This window comes from Fukomys damarensis, unplaced genomic scaffold (genome assembly GCF_012274545.1).
Source record: "Fukomys damarensis isolate Sample0158 unplaced genomic scaffold, DMR_v1.0_HiC HiC_scaffold_25, whole genome shotgun sequence".
Classification (NCBI taxonomy): domain Eukaryota; kingdom Metazoa; phylum Chordata; class Mammalia; order Rodentia; family Bathyergidae; genus Fukomys; species Fukomys damarensis.
In genome coordinates this window covers 2,259,180-2,274,435 of record NW_022900937.1, presented here as the reverse complement: position 1 = coordinate 2,274,435, position 15,256 = coordinate 2,259,180, and the positions used below count along the sequence as shown (strand labels likewise).

At 46.2% G+C, this 15,256-nt stretch overlaps 1 protein-coding gene across 1 annotated transcript in view; it reads left to right on the top strand.

The window, feature by feature from the left end:
- Positions 1-9,768: 9,768 nt before the first annotated feature.
- The window catches only part of Enpep (glutamyl aminopeptidase), a 58,821-nt gene continuing 53,333 nt past the window's right edge, over positions 9,769-15,256 (top strand). Inside the window, exons 1-2 of the mRNA XM_010641509.2 lie at positions 9,769-9,999; positions 12,390-12,521. Of these exons, the coding sequence (XP_010639811.1) occupies positions 9,784-9,999; positions 12,390-12,521 (348 nt within the window). The 5' untranslated portion in view covers positions 9,769-9,783. The remainder of the gene's footprint in view (positions 10,000-12,389; positions 12,522-15,256) is intronic.

The following is a 15,256-nucleotide window of genomic DNA, read 5'->3' as shown; positions in this document are numbered from 1 at the left end:
ATTCAGCGTCAGGCTCCGAGCGCGGGTCGCCGCTTCTCGTTCTCCGGGAAAACAGGGCCGGGACCGGGGTGTCACGGGGCCCGCAGCGCAGTCTCGGTCTAGCAGAAGGCAGGCTGCGGGGCGGGAAGTTGGTACAGGCGCGCGCAGGGAAACGTGCAGCGGCCCAAGAGATACAAAGTATCCGGCCGGCCTCCCGCAGCGCCCCGCTGGCGTCCGCGTTCAGGACCGCTGCGCTGCGGGCGGCTGGTGGAGCTGTGTAAAGGTGGCCGCTATCCTGAGTCCAGCAAACTTTGCCCCGGGCCTCCGTCCTGAGTCAGGGCGGAAGGAGCTGGGCGTCGAGGGGCCGCAGCCTCCTGGGTGTGAGAGCGCAGCGGGCGCCCCCGGGTCCCTCTCCCCTGTGGCCGGAAATCCCTTCCCCAGCAAAGCAAGACTTTGGGTCAGAATTCTTCCTACTTGTGTCAGAGAGGTTCGGGGAGCAAAGAGAAAATGTTTCAGTGTCCCTCCCTGTATAACTGCGTAGTGTACAGACAGATTGACAAAATTTATAACTTGAGGAACGTATTTGAATCCCAGCACTCCCCGGGGCTGAGGCAGGAGTAGGATTGCAAGTTCAAGCCTGGCCACGGGAAGGAAGCAATTTAGCAAGACCCTAAAAGATTAAAAAAGGGATGGGGATGCAGCTCAGTGTGAAGGTCCTGGATTCAGTCTCCAGCGCTGCAAAATTAAACACATACATTAATTAATTAACTACAATTAGATGGGCCATGATCAAATAGATCTTATATCTTAATGTTACCAGTAACAGAAAGCGTATTTACTGTTTGCATTTTTCTGTCAATAAAAATTACACCATAAAAGGCATGCGAAATTATTAAATAGAAACTCAAAAGACCTATATAAATAATTTCACCCCTCAGTGGTAACCCACGTTAACCTGTTAACGTGCTTTCTAACGTTTTTCTAGGCAATCGAACTTGTAATTGCATTGTGTCTGTCTAGCTATCTGTATGCCTTTTAAGTTTAATATGTTATAAGCATTTCTTCTTATTCTTAAGTATTCACAGGAGCCTGATTTTAAAGATTATACGTACTCCACCATATGAACGCACTGAACATCTTCACTCAGGCCATACGAGTTGCTTCTACTATTTTTATTATTATGAAAATGACAGAAAACAACACAGTTGTAAATTCATCTATGTTTATTTCCTTAGGTAGGATATTGTCCTCAAAATAGAATTGCTGGATCAAAGGATACAAATATATACAAATATATTCATTACATAAATAATATACATTCATTGTAGAGAACTTGGAAGATAGAGAAACTAGGAAAAAATAAATCTCCATCCTTCAATGCATTCTTTAAGTACAGATAACAGCTACATTGCTAATATTTAGGCAGAGCAGATACTCTGTTTCTTTTCCAACACAGATAAACATAGTGCTACTATGTTGTACAGTAGTAATTCACTTTGTCAATGCACTAGCACCATTTCGTCTGTATCATTTGGCATTTATCCAAAAATGACTTGGTGAGTATTTTATCAGCCATTATATGTAAATTCTAATGTAATTGAGTCAACTTTTTCATTAAAAATAGGTATTGGTCCCTCCTAATTAATGTAATCAACTTCCTATGATATTTGTGAACTTTTTAATATTTAAAAATTCCTAGGGAATTGGAAACCACAAATGTGAACACACTTACACATGTGCCTGGCTATGCACACCTGTGCACATATAACCGAAGAGCAAGGGCACATGGGTGTGTATGACTCCGACTGGCTTTCAAACTTTATGCCCCAAACCCACCAACAGTGTATGAAAGCTATTGCTCTGAGCTTTACAAAAATCATTATATTTTAAAATATAAATAAATATATTTAGATACTATATTTTATTTACTAGAATTATGTTTACATAACACAATACATAAAATTCTACTTATATGTAATATAATAATATTTATATATAAGTTTTGAAGTGTTTGGCATTTCATAGAGGCAAAGGCATAAGGTTCTTAACAATGTCACCCAAAAGAGACGCTGAAAAATTCATCAGTGAAAAGACAAGTGAGGAACTCAAAATTATCTCTAAAAGTTTAAAAGTCATGAAAAAACTTATCAAGGGAATAAAAATTTATATACTACAGGAGAGTGCCCAAAATGTGGAATGAGTTTCCATTCATAATTTGTTACATAGTTTGTAGCTTTTTTAAAAAAGCATGTTAACTCTAAATATGGGATATTCCATCCGAATCTGGATTTTCTTTCCTGGCCAGTTAACTTTACCCTGAAGTCCACAGGGGACAGTGCCACCCTGTGCCTCAGCAGGCGAGCAGACCCCGGATGCCTCTGGGCCTGGACCGGTCCGACAGCTGCTCATTAACTTCTCTGAGGCCAGTGGAATGCTTTCATTTTACTTGTGGAATATTCCAAGGCACCAGAAGAGTGAGCAATGTTTATCTGCAGCCTGCAGTGCTGTTTGACTGTGTAGCCCCTGGGGTTCGCATGCAGAGTCTCCAGGGGACCCCAGGGTGGGGTCATCATGCCAGTGTCATTTTTCCTTCAGTGCAGGGAGCATCTTGCATATGACGTTCATGGATATGTTTTCATTCACTCACTTATTTACCTATTTGTTCAGTGAGACAGGGCCTCTGTGTAGGAAAGGCTGGCTGGAACTTACTACATAGCGCAGGCTGATCTTGAACTTGTGATCCTCCTGCTTCAGCCTCCCAAGTGCTGCAATTGCAGGCATGCACCACCCCACCCACCAGACACAGATTTACTAATGAACTTTAAGTTTGCAGTCGAGATGCATTTTCTTATTTCTTGGGCATGTAAGCACTGTGCATGTATGCATTGCCTGACTTTCAGATCAGGGCGAGCACGTCTGTAGCTCTTCATCTCTCAGTAGCGGAAACATTCAAAATTCCTTCAGCCAGCCTTTGAAATGTGGAATTTGTTACTGGTGTGTACGGCCGAGCCCTGCTTCGTCCTCCGGTATATCTCCTACCCTCAGTGTGGCGCTCATACGGCTGCAAACAATGGAAGCTCATCTTTTGTGGCTGCGTAGTGTCCCTCGGTTTATGTCTTTTCCCCCTGTCCCTCCATCAGCTGACAGTCAGTGAGGTTATTTCCGTTTCCTAGCTGTTGTGCATAGCTCTGCAGTGAACATGGGAGTGCAGATATTCAACATCCCAATTTCGTTCAGCGTGAATATAAAATTTAACTCCAGGATTGAGTTTCAGTGCTTCGGTGCAGGCTGAGCTCGCCTGTGCTCAGACGTGCGGCTGGGGTTGCCCTGGGCAGCAGCCCAAACCACCTCATTTCTTCGGACACAAGTGGGACTTTGACTTCACAGAGAGGAAACCACAGTCCCAGATGCTTTTCCTCAAGATTGCAAGGCACAGGCAGAGGGGTGAGGAACGAGGAGAAAGGCGAGCACTCCTCAGCAGTCACGGCCACAGCAGCCTGCGGGGAGCAGCACCAAGCCGAGGGTCCTCTCGGCGAAGCCCCCCACCTCCAGTGTGTGCTCTCTGAGCACACTGGTCCCGAGCTGCTGTGGGACCCCATTTCTCCAGGGGTGTCTCGTGGTGCTCTGCCCACAATGGACCTGGCACGTGCTCCTTCCCAGGAGAAATCTCAAGCGGGGGGGACCTGAGCCCATGTTGATTTGGGCAATGATACTGAGTGCACCATTCGAGTTTCTTTTCTCTTTTCGATGAAGGAGGATCTTTTCAGAAACTTACCTGGTGATGCTCAGTGTGGGTCTCTAACAAACTGACAGGGCAGAGTGTCCCACCTGCCTGTGACTGCGGACCTCTTACCTGAGCCCCAAGAGGAGAGTGGTGCTGGCCTTTTTATGACCCAGCCCTCGGGAGCACTTCCTGTGGTGCCTGTGCAGCCGGTGCTCTCTGGCACACGAAGGCTGTACAGCACCCCTTCCCCCCAACAAAGGATTTCAGATTTCTCCGGAGATGCCAGCTTCTCACTTAGCCAGGGTGGAAAAGTACCTTCCTGCCTCTCGTTCATCATGCGGGAGGAAGTGGATTGTGTCAAATCTTTTTTTGACTTTGGAATGCAGTCTTCATAGTTTAATGGCCGAGAATCACTGGAATTGACAGGAAATACAAAAAGAATTTAAGAAAGGGACAGCCCATCTCTAGCTTGTGTTTGGGAGAGTTCTTCATAGCACTGGTGTGATCTGAGCTGAATTTTAATGTCTTGATAGGATTTCAATAGGCAGCAGGAAACTGAAGGCACATGACAGACAGACAGAAGGGCAAGGGACTCAGTCGGAGTCCTGATGAAGCAGCTGGGGCAACTGGAAAGCACTGGAGAGAGAAGGGAGGATGGCTACGGCAGACACTGCGGAGGAAGGACTGGTGGTGGCTCTTTGGATGTGGATGGATCGACACCGGGGCACGGGAGAGATCCTGTGAGACTCTGGGACAGTGATGCAGGACAGTAAAGGAGGACACAGTGGAAGACCTTGGGGGGAGGAGCCAAGACTTGGGGATTGAATATGGACTCTGGGGAGGGGTTAAGGGTAAAGGTGTGGGTGGAAATGCCCTGGATGTCTGATCTGATAGTCGTCTGCTTCTTTGATGTTGGGATTGGAAGAAAAAGAGTGGGTTTAAAAGGGAAGAGGCCCTGGGTGAGAGCTAGTCCTGCTCGCAAGCTGTCAGAGCCAAGAAGAGGTAGGGATTGGCACCTGGATACACAGGTCCACTGCGAAGATCACAGTCTGTGATAAGACACAGCAGTGGAGGGAAACTTCAGTGAGATGCTCATATTTATGTGAGCATGTGCATGCATGTGTGTGCATGTGAATTCGTGTGTGTGTGTGTGTGTGTGTGTGTGTGTGTGTGATTCTGGAGCCATTACTGAGCTGTGTGGACCTGGTACTCGTGGCTGCCTCTCCTCCCCCAGCAGCCTCTACTTAAGGGTTTCACCCAGACTTCACTGCTTACGTGGCTGGCTCAGGTTACAAAGTTCTTGGGAGTCTTCTTTGGGAGACATGTGCCATATGATCTATGAGATGATCAGGTCGTTTTTGGTTTTTTGAAGTTGGTTCAGAGGGAACTGGGCTGTGTCCTGTTTCATCACCTCCTCTGCCTCAGCTTCCTCTAGGGTCACCTTGGCCACTCAGGGAAGCCCAGGGCATTGGCCCTTTGGTGAATTAATGGGTGCTAGTGAGGGACTTAACATGCCTGGAGATGGCCGGGGGAGTGGCTCATTCTCACCCCCTCACCAGCACCTGCCTAGGACACCCAGGAGCCACTTCTGTAAGCTTTCTGCGATTGCTTGGGCTTTTCCCACTCACTTGCCACACAAGTCATCTGATTTTAAAAAGAAGCAACTTTAATCAATGAATGAAACCTCTGCAGAAAAGCTATGACCTGAGGTCATTTCACGATGCTATCCCATGTTCTTGGCTTTCAAGTTTGCATCATGTTTAGAAACATCCATAATTTGTAAGTACTAATGTATAAATACTTATAACAACTTACAAACATTGCTGAATAATTCAGAAATTTGTTATTTATAGATAATCTACAACCATTCACTCTTGACAGAACTTGACATGTAATTCTAGGCTTGTGAGTTACTGAGTCGTCCATGAGAAAAATAACAGCTTGCCATTCTAAAAAGTGATCATGTGGCCTATAGTATTTACACACCAAGTAATTTTGTTCTACTGTGTATTCTGGCCAAATAAGTGAATTTTAAATGCTGTTGGTTGTGGAAAGTGCTCTGTCAAAAAGCATATTTAGGCTTCTGGATTTACAGGAAATCGAGTGAAGGGTCTCTCCTCACTACATAAATGTCGGGGGAGTGTCACGTATACCCATGTGATTGCGCTCTGTTTCATGCCCTCACCTGAGAAGAGGCTGGGCCTATCTGGTGACACTAAAAGTTTTGAGATTTGCTAAAGATCACTGTAAGGGCCCAGAGTAGGATTCGGACCTAGGGCTTTTATTCTTAGAAGAGAGTTTCCCTCTAAATCACAAGGCGGTGCACGCTAACGGAGCAGAGCACACTCTCTGCAGCCACCCTGGGTGATGCCCCTCACCTACTCCTGCTGTGCCTGATTCCTGTTCATGGCACAGACAAGACAGCCAAGGCCCCTGCGGCCAGGTCTCCAGCACTCTTGGCCCCGGAGATAGCTCCTGAAAGCTCTGGTTCCGGGTGGGTGTTTGTCCTCGCCGAGGACACGAAGGGTGGTAAAGTCCTCTTGTGGGTCTCAGGAGCATGGATTCCAGCATCTGGGAGAGAGCGAGACAGTGTTTAGAAACCAGACTCTGAGACCGGGACTTCTGCTGCCTCCTACACTGCCTGTCACTCCCAGCTGCCTACCTCTGAGGTGGGACCTCGTCCGGTGAGCCACTCACCCCTTCTGCCTCAGAAGCCAGGAGAATCCAGAAGAAAAGACTGGAGCTCAGTGGGAGTGAATCTGGAGCCGGCAGCGGGGAGCTGTGTGGTCCGAGTGCCACCACCATGGACAGTTACTCTGTTGCAGAATTCATTCTTGACTGGGGCTCTTCTTGGATAGTTTTTGTTTCGAGGCAGTTCACAACTTACACCGAGGTTACAAGGAGAGTGTGGGGGCTTCGTGAGATGGTTGGCCAGGCTCACCAAGGACTCGCGTTTTTGCTTCGCTTCTTCCTCTCTCCCCTTCCCCATGTCCTCCCTAAATTCTTTCCTCCCTTTCTCTTTTTCCCTCCCTGGAAAGTGCATGGAGATATTGTTTCCTTTTACTTCTCAGCCTCAGGGAAGATTTCTTAAGGATGGAAAATTTCTAACATAACCACAGTACAATTATTGACACCAGGAAGTTTAACGCTAACACAGTTGTGTATATAACCCATCGTCCATAGTCAGATTTCATTAATTAATCACTAATGTCTATCAGGCTTTCTCAGTCCTGAGTCCATCCTTCCGGAGTCATGCATTGCTTTTAGCACCTTGTCTGTTTATACTCATTTAAACTGGAACAGTGCCAAAGCTTTTTTTTTAATTTTGAGACAGGATTTTGCTGTGCAGTTCAGGCCAGCCTTGAACTTATGCCACCCTCCTGCCTCAGCCTCCTGAGGGCTGGGATCCTAGCCATGTATCCTCAGGCCCAGCAATGTTGATATCTGAACAGCATGGGCTGGTGGTTTTTAAAATGTTCCTCAATTTAGTTTGGCTAAACTAAGTGATTTACAAATGCGAGTCAAGCGTGTCTGTCAGGAGAATCACAGGAGTGATGCTGTCTCCGGAAATGACACCAGGAGACACATCTTGCTGGTTGCATAGAACTCCTAGGGATGTTGCCCTTCATTGCTTGCTGAAGGCAGCATCCAACAGGTTTCTCACCACAAAGTAACAGTCGTTTCTTTTTATAAGTAATTATCTGGAAATTCTTTGAAAATATGCAGATATCCCTTCCTCACCCAACTGCACCTCCTGTGTGGGCCTCCACTTCTGGTTTTCTGAATCTGACTCTGAAAGCTGCTTACAGAAGAGCTTTCCCTTCCCCTTTATCTATTTATTTATTCATTTAAAAATTTGGACGAAGGGTTCACGGATTCTTGTGTGACTTAGGTTACAATCCCGTTATTTACTGTGGTTTCCAGTTCTCCCAGGTTTGGCCCATGGGGCTACTTGTCCAGCAGCCCCTTGTCCTTTGACCCCTTCCCATGGTCCTTGTGTACTTCAACTGTGGCTCAGACGGATGTCCCAGGGTCACCTTGGGCTTTCTTGACCCAGCACAGACTCGGCCATTTCTCCACGGAGCCCTGCTTTTTTTCTGTGGAAAACAGTGTTTCCGAATCATCTTCTGGGAAATGACTGTTCTTCTGACTACAAGCTGGCCTCTGCCTGTAGTGTTGCTCACCAGACACAAACAGGAAACGTGTGTCTTCATGAACAACCCCCGCATGCACTGAGACCTGCAGCCCGGTCCGGTTCGCTGCTCCGGGGCCCGCGGCCTTTGCCCTGAGGCTCACACGGGACCGCCTGGCACTGCCTTCCACTCTAGCTTGCTCTGTGCCAAGCTTAGAAAGCAGAGTGCTGCTTCCAGATGGCTCACCCAGAGCCACTGCAAAAATATCCCCGAGCATTTGCTATTTATGTGTCGAGTTTGTTATTGACTAGTACGTTTTCAGATGAAATTTACATCCATCGGAACACATAGCTCTCATGAGGACGATTCAGGGAACGTGGACAAATACCCATATCTCTGTCGTCCCATTGGAGAAATTTCCCTTCTCCAGGCAACGCTTTCTTGGAAGACAGCCGCTTTTGTGGTTTTATTTCTTTTACGCAGATTTGTTTCTTGGCCAAGTTTTAATAAGTAATTTTTTCTATCTAGAAGATTTCTGGGGGGACCCCTAAAGTTATTCCTCAAGGGTAGAGGCTGACCTGCGGCACATCACTCCTCAGACAAATCAGGGCCCATGATAAATCCCCGAACCAAAGTCCAGTGCCGAGCCCTCCTCAGCCGGCCCTGGCGAACCCGGATCCCGTCTGGGTCTGGGGCAGCCTTGGCCTCCTGCAGCCACGTCCGGCTCCCGCGCTCGGCGCCCCCTGCTGGACAGCAGCCCTCATCTTCCCGCCAGCTTGGTACCGGCCGGATCTCCGGACATCGAGTCCCAGCGGCGGTGGACGGCTGCCCCACCTCGCTCTAGGTCCCTGGTCTGCGCTGTCACTTCCGCTGCTGCCCCACATCACTCGCTGTCTGTCGCCCTCATCTCATCCGATGCCAATGATCTGCTTGTCGCGTTTTTGTTGTTTCCTCAGCGCTTAATGTCTGGAGTGTGTGTGCGCACGTGTGTGTACACGTGTGTGTGTGTGTGTGTGTGTGAGGATGCGGCTCACTCTTTGTGGGATGAATGAATGATCCAGTGATTCAGCCTCAGATATGCCTTCCCTAATGCTGGAGAGCCCTAAAGATAAAATATTGTCCTCAGATAAATTATTGATGAATGTAAGTCTACATTTCTCTACTTTTCTTTTTTTTACACTTTCTACCTTGCTTAGTTCCCCAGTGAGCAAATATACAGCACTGTTGTCTTATTGTAATAGCTTCCAGGTAAAAAGTGTGTGTTTATTGATATGTTGAGCAAACTACTCGGAAAAGGAGTATTTTTACTTTGAGATTGTAGAAATATTAAACATTAATGTTTTAGCAAACACAAGCATATGGCTATTAAGAGTCATTAAAACCATGCTGCTGTCTTTTTTCCAAAAGTAGCGTTTGTATTTTGGTGCTGGAGATGGAGCCCAGGGCCTTGCACGGAGCGTGAGCCCTCCTGCTGAGCTTCTCCCTGGCCCTGCAGAGCGGCTCCACACCAGGCCAAAGCTTGCTTAACCTCGGGGACTACTGAGCACCTCTTTCCCATGGAGCCGGGCCTGGGGTTCTGTCCCTGAGGCACATAAATAAGAAGGAATGTGTCAGGAGGGACTGGAGCGGGGGCCCTGGGAGACCTTCTCTGCCCGTGACAGGACACAGCTGCCCCATCCTAGCTGGAAACCAGCCTTGGAGTTTGGCTTCGCGTTTGTCTCCTTGTTCCTTATGGCTTCGGGTTGCAGAGAGTTCCTAATTGCATTTAGTTTTGTTCATTTACCAGATTTTCGGTTATAGTAGCAAAGTATCTCAATTTTCTGATGAAATATTGGAAGCACTCAGTCCCAGATTTTCGTTCCTTTATTAACCTTAAAATTCCAGGAGAGACTTTGCCAGCTGCTCAAGTATTTTCTAGGTGGGCACTCAAGTTAAGCAGCACCGTAGATGAAATTCCACAGCTCGTTCGTTGTTTGCTGCAGGAGAGCAGTGGGTGGCATCAGTTTCTGTCTGTTTCTCAGGAGCATTGCGGCCACGGATCATGAACCGACAGATGCCAGGAAATCCTTCCCCTGCTTTGACGAGCCCAACAAAAAGGCAACTTACACAATATCTATCATCCACCCCAGTGAATATGATGCAATTTCAAACATGCCAGTGGCGGTGAGTATTTCTAAATGTCCCATTTCTGCAGATCGTCTGGTCAGAGTATCAGCTGAATTACCTGATTTGCAGTGGAGGAAAAGTCCCATTGAATTCTAAAACGAAATGTGCACTAATTGCTGATTTACAAGATTTAGAGGGTAGTTTTGTGACTTTTTTCTTTGACTCCTAGAAGATATCTCAGTCCAGCAATACAATCACTCTGGAGATTTTAAACAAGAGAGAATTCAATAGACATACAACAGGTGACCAAAATACATAGTGAATGTTAAATTTTTAAAAATTTATTATAGTGAAAGGCATTGCCGTCGATTCCCCTCAAACTATTCCCTTTGCTCCACACACACTTAGCCTGTTGTTCCCAACACTTTCTAAAGCAGTTCTGCAGATCCTTTTTTGTGAGTGTTTTCACAAGGTATGATCAAAAATATGGTGAGTGCCGTTGCTGCACACCATCCAAGGGAAGGCAGCTCGTGAACGCACTGCCATGGGTCCTCATCACCCGATTCAGTGGATCCGGCACTGTGTGGCCTCTGGCTCTTCCCCAAAGATAAAATACCTGTGAAAATTAAGCTTTTTGAATGGCCTCAGGACAGCCATGGCGGAGCAGCTACACACTGATGAAGGGGTCGGCAGAGCTGCTGCAGGAAGTGGCAAGAGTGGCAGGGTCAGTGTGTTTAAAGTGAGGAGCAGATCTTGAGGGGAACTCATGCAGCATCTTGTATTGTAATACAGCTTTAAAATTTAAGTTTTCGCTATACTTTTAGGTCACGCCTCCTACCCTGGCTCTGCTAAATGGACACAGTCCCCTAGTCATGATAAATCAATGCAGAACAAGGGAAGTCAGACTTCAAAGGCTCCGATGCTTATTCTCTCTGTTTACTTTTCAGCAGAATATAAATCCAGGCTTTTAAATAGATAAACTCCACTTAGAACATCATCACTTAAAGACTGGGCTGTCGAAGCCAACTCCAGGGAAGACCATGCCCACAGACTTCCTGGGGAAAGGAAGGGTTTGCCAAACATCAAATAAATAGCAGGCTGTCCTGACTTCTGTTATGCAATTATTAATTAACGTTAGACTCTTTCCTGTGCTTCTGCTCCTCAGGCCCATAACTGGGTAATGCAGCCAATGGGGTGTTATCATCTTCCAGTTGGTTTGCTGTTCCTTATGCATTTGACATGGGAAAGATCCTGCTTACCCCTGGGTAAAACTGGAATTATACCTCCTAACTTTCATCACTGAAATTCATCCCTTCTAGTAGCAACAGAGTCCTTGCAAGAAGCAAAGAGAAAATAAAACACGAATTCAGAGGGTTAAAATGTAAGCTCTCACCAGCCACCCACACTGTGTGCGCCTTTGCTTTCTTGAGGCACCTCAGAAATGAAGTTTGGGTCAGCGAGGAAAGGAGAGCGTGCACGGACAGAGTGAGACACAGTCCAGACACGGGCTCAGGGCACTGTGCTACTGGCAAGTCTTGGCAGGAATGAGGGAAAGGAACGTGGGAGGAGAAAGAAAACAAACTTGCTAACCTCTACTTACGACGACCTAAGCATTTCACAGAAGTGTACATCTTTGCCTTCTCCTAGGTCCAGAAGAGGGAGAATGTTCATGGTCATTGGGAGATCAAAACTGATACTGCTAGGCTTTTCTTGTGCATCACTTAACTTTGCAGAGCCTCAACATTTTTATACAGGCATGCGTGTGCACATACATGTACATGTGCGCGCGCACACACACACACACACACACACACACACACACACACACACACTATCATTATGTGCGGATTTTAGTCCAGCCTGCCTTACTTAGTCTCTTTTTACCACTTCTCACTTAGCAGCTACAGGGGGTGTGGAAATGACTAAACAGTGGTTGTGGAACTTGGGAAGAAGGCTGAGCAGTCGGGCCAAGCCGCTGACTCTTGTCTCTCTCCGTGATCACCAAGGTGACGACTCTGGGCAGACGGCCGGAGGTGGGAAGAGACCCTGACATTCAATTACTTCCGATACAGTGATCGAACACATAGCTCACAGTCAAGTTAGCAAATTTTTACTTCGTTTTCCATCTCTGAGCCCTGGCTTACTCTTCAGGATGGGATCACTGTGCCCTAGAACAGCACTGTGAGGACGGTGTGTTCAGTGAAGAGAGACAAATCCCTCTGGGATTGAGGTGACACTCGGAATTTCTCCCTGAGAATCTGACAGTGTGTGATTCAATCACTCACAGAACTGAAAATTAAGTGAATTTTCCTTTATTCTTCTGAACATTACCACAGTTTTACTCCTAAGACACGACAAAGGAATTCAGACTAGAGAATTTGATTTGGACTTACCTTGTATGTGATTAATCTTTTGATAAATAACAGTTTCCCTTGTGTTTTCCATAGAAAAAAGAGCCAGTGGATGGCACCTGGACTCGAACAACTTTTGAGAAGTCTGTCCCCATGAGCACTTACCTGGTGTGCTTTGCTGTGCACCAGTTCACCTCCATACAGAAAATCTCAAACAGTGGGAAACCCGTGAGTCCTGTTCATGCTTCAAAACTGACGGCCTCTGCATTTGTGATTCATTTTCTGCTTTTTAAAACAGTACTTTGTATGTCAGTCTCATGCAGTGGGCCAGAGGAGTGCATTAGTCACGAGGGCTTGTGAGCTGGATGGTGACACACTGAGCAGTACAGGAAAGTGTTAGCTGAAAGGACCGGGGAGATACGCATGGGCCTGAACTACCTAAGGGGAAATGCTATACAGATCCAAAGCTGGCTGCAAGGTACAGCAGCACTAATCTATTAAAGCAGCTGGGCACTTAGACCAGAGACGTGGGGGTGCTGGGTGAGGTCCTAGGTGTGAGGAGAGAGAGACAGCACAGGGCTGAGCAGGGTCGTTCTGAAGAGGACAGCAGTAGAGTATGGTTGGCATTTTAGAAAAGTATGAAAAATAGAAATCTTTTAAAAAATCAAGATGAGTTCAACCATTTCCTTTGGAAAAAACAATACTTTCACCTATTGTTTTTTAAGTTTGGAGTCCCCCACTTTGCTTAGCTTTTTTCTCCATGTTTACATTTTCATTTGTTTCCAAATATATACAAAAGTCAAGATTCTTACACCCATTGTCTTACATGAGATCACACAAAGGGATTCAGTGTGTTTCTCCCTTCAGACGTCTGCTTTATCCTTCAGCGTGGTTTAGTCTGTGCCCCAGGTTAACTCATCTCTGTGCCATGCATATGTGTACTTATACTGTACTTGATATTACATATACTATTATGTACATATATATCCGTTACTATAACTTCATGGCAATATTTGCAATATTATTTTATAAGGAAAAGGTCACCACCCCATTTTACTGATGGGAAAACCGAAGTTTAATGAGTTCAACTAATTCGCTCAAGAACCAGCTGACAAGTGGCCGGGGCACAGTTTCCACCTTCTTTCCACAGCACACACCCCGCTAAGCCTTCTGGGATGCGAAGCTGAAAATGCCCTGACCTCTTCCCGGCTGCCAGCGTGGGGGGTGGTTCCCGCCTGCAGGAGGAGGGTCCCTGGGAGCCTTATGCCACTTCACTGTGGAGCCGTAGGGTGGATGCTGAAGGTTTCCGCGTGCTGCCCAGATTGGGTCCAAAGTATGGGGGGGCAAGCAAAGCCTTCTGGAAGGGACTACATGAGCAACAGGATGGCTCACCCTGTTTTCTCCTTTCTCTTGCCACGCACCTTGCTTTGATGTGACTTTCGGGTGGTCTAGGGGCCTCATTACTGCGGCTGACAGATATATCAGATGTGACAATCAACACACGGCACTAGAAAGCAGAGCCGTCTCTCCATATTGCTCTGTGTACGGCTGGCGGCCCCTCCTGCTTGTCACGGGTTGAGTACATTAGTCATACCATCCTGCACATCTGACCAGGACCTGTGATCCTTCTCGTCCTAACTCGGAGAGGGCATAACACACATTAGCAATGGAACTGTATATTATATGCAAAATATCCTCCTACCTAGGTGATAAAACACCGTGACTCTGAAGGGGTCCAGAACACCTCTCATTTTGCATGGTTTCATTTTGGAGGAGTGGTTGCATTGCATTTTCATTCAATCCTAAAAAAGTAGGAGAAATTTGAAGAATTACTCAGAGTATTTTCTCAACAATTCCAACCACTGATGGAAGGATTCTTTCCCATAACTGTTGGCAGGAAATGTATTTCTGAGGATTTTTTAGGTTTGATTGGCTAAGGGTTTTCAAAGTAAATAAAATCACCGAATCCCATCCCAGAAAAACCAACAAACCCGAAGCTGTACAGAGTGCAGAGAGATTATGTGAGTTTTTGTGAATGAGCCCTTCAGTTATAGGCTTAACAGTTGTGATCTTATTGTTCTTTTCAGAATCAGGTCATGAGAAGCAGTGAACATATTGTTAGCTCGGTATTTTAGCTCAAACTGCCCCTCTGGAATATACAGTGGCATCTCCGGTCACAAACGCTTCTGTTTGCAAACAGTTTGTTTCAAAAACAAAAGCACTTGGCAAAATATTGTTTTTGTTTGCAAACTGCATCGGGTGACAAACACTACCACAGCCACCATTTCAAAAATCATAAGAACAAATTAAGCCTGTGAACCGAGGCACCCTGTACTGTAATTCATTTTCAAATCCAGAATCATGTGGATTTAAGTATATTTTATAGTTTGTTTACATTATGGGTTTAATATGCATATGTTATAGAAAAATTGGAAGAAAACACAAGAAATTGGAAAAATCACCCATATCGACTCACATAAGTGCATTTTAAGTTGTTAGGTTTGTGATGCCTTTGCCTATATATTTGGTGTGCAGAGGCTGCCAGAATTTCTGAGCTTTGAACCTATCTTCAAGGAGTCAAATTCAGGACACATTAAATGACTCGGAGCACCTGCTCTGGAGAATCATAAATTCTAGGTAAGCCTGAATTCCTTTGGGGCAGTCGGCCTCTGTCTTTGAAAGCTGATGTCCAAAAAGAAGTGCTGACCTTGCTGGAGATGGCTTCAGCTCTAGCCGGGGTTTTCTTGATGTCCCTGTGTGAAAGAGATAGTTGGGAAGGGAATGCTGGCTGCAGGTGTAACCCATTTAACTGGGTAACTGCAATAATCATATTAATTCTAGTGACTCGGTGAGACTGTACTGTGCTTCCTCCCAAAACTTCTTGCAGGGCCGGGGATTTAGCTCAGTAGTTCTGGCACCTGCCTTACAAGCACAAGGATCTAAGTTTGATCCCTGGTAAAAAA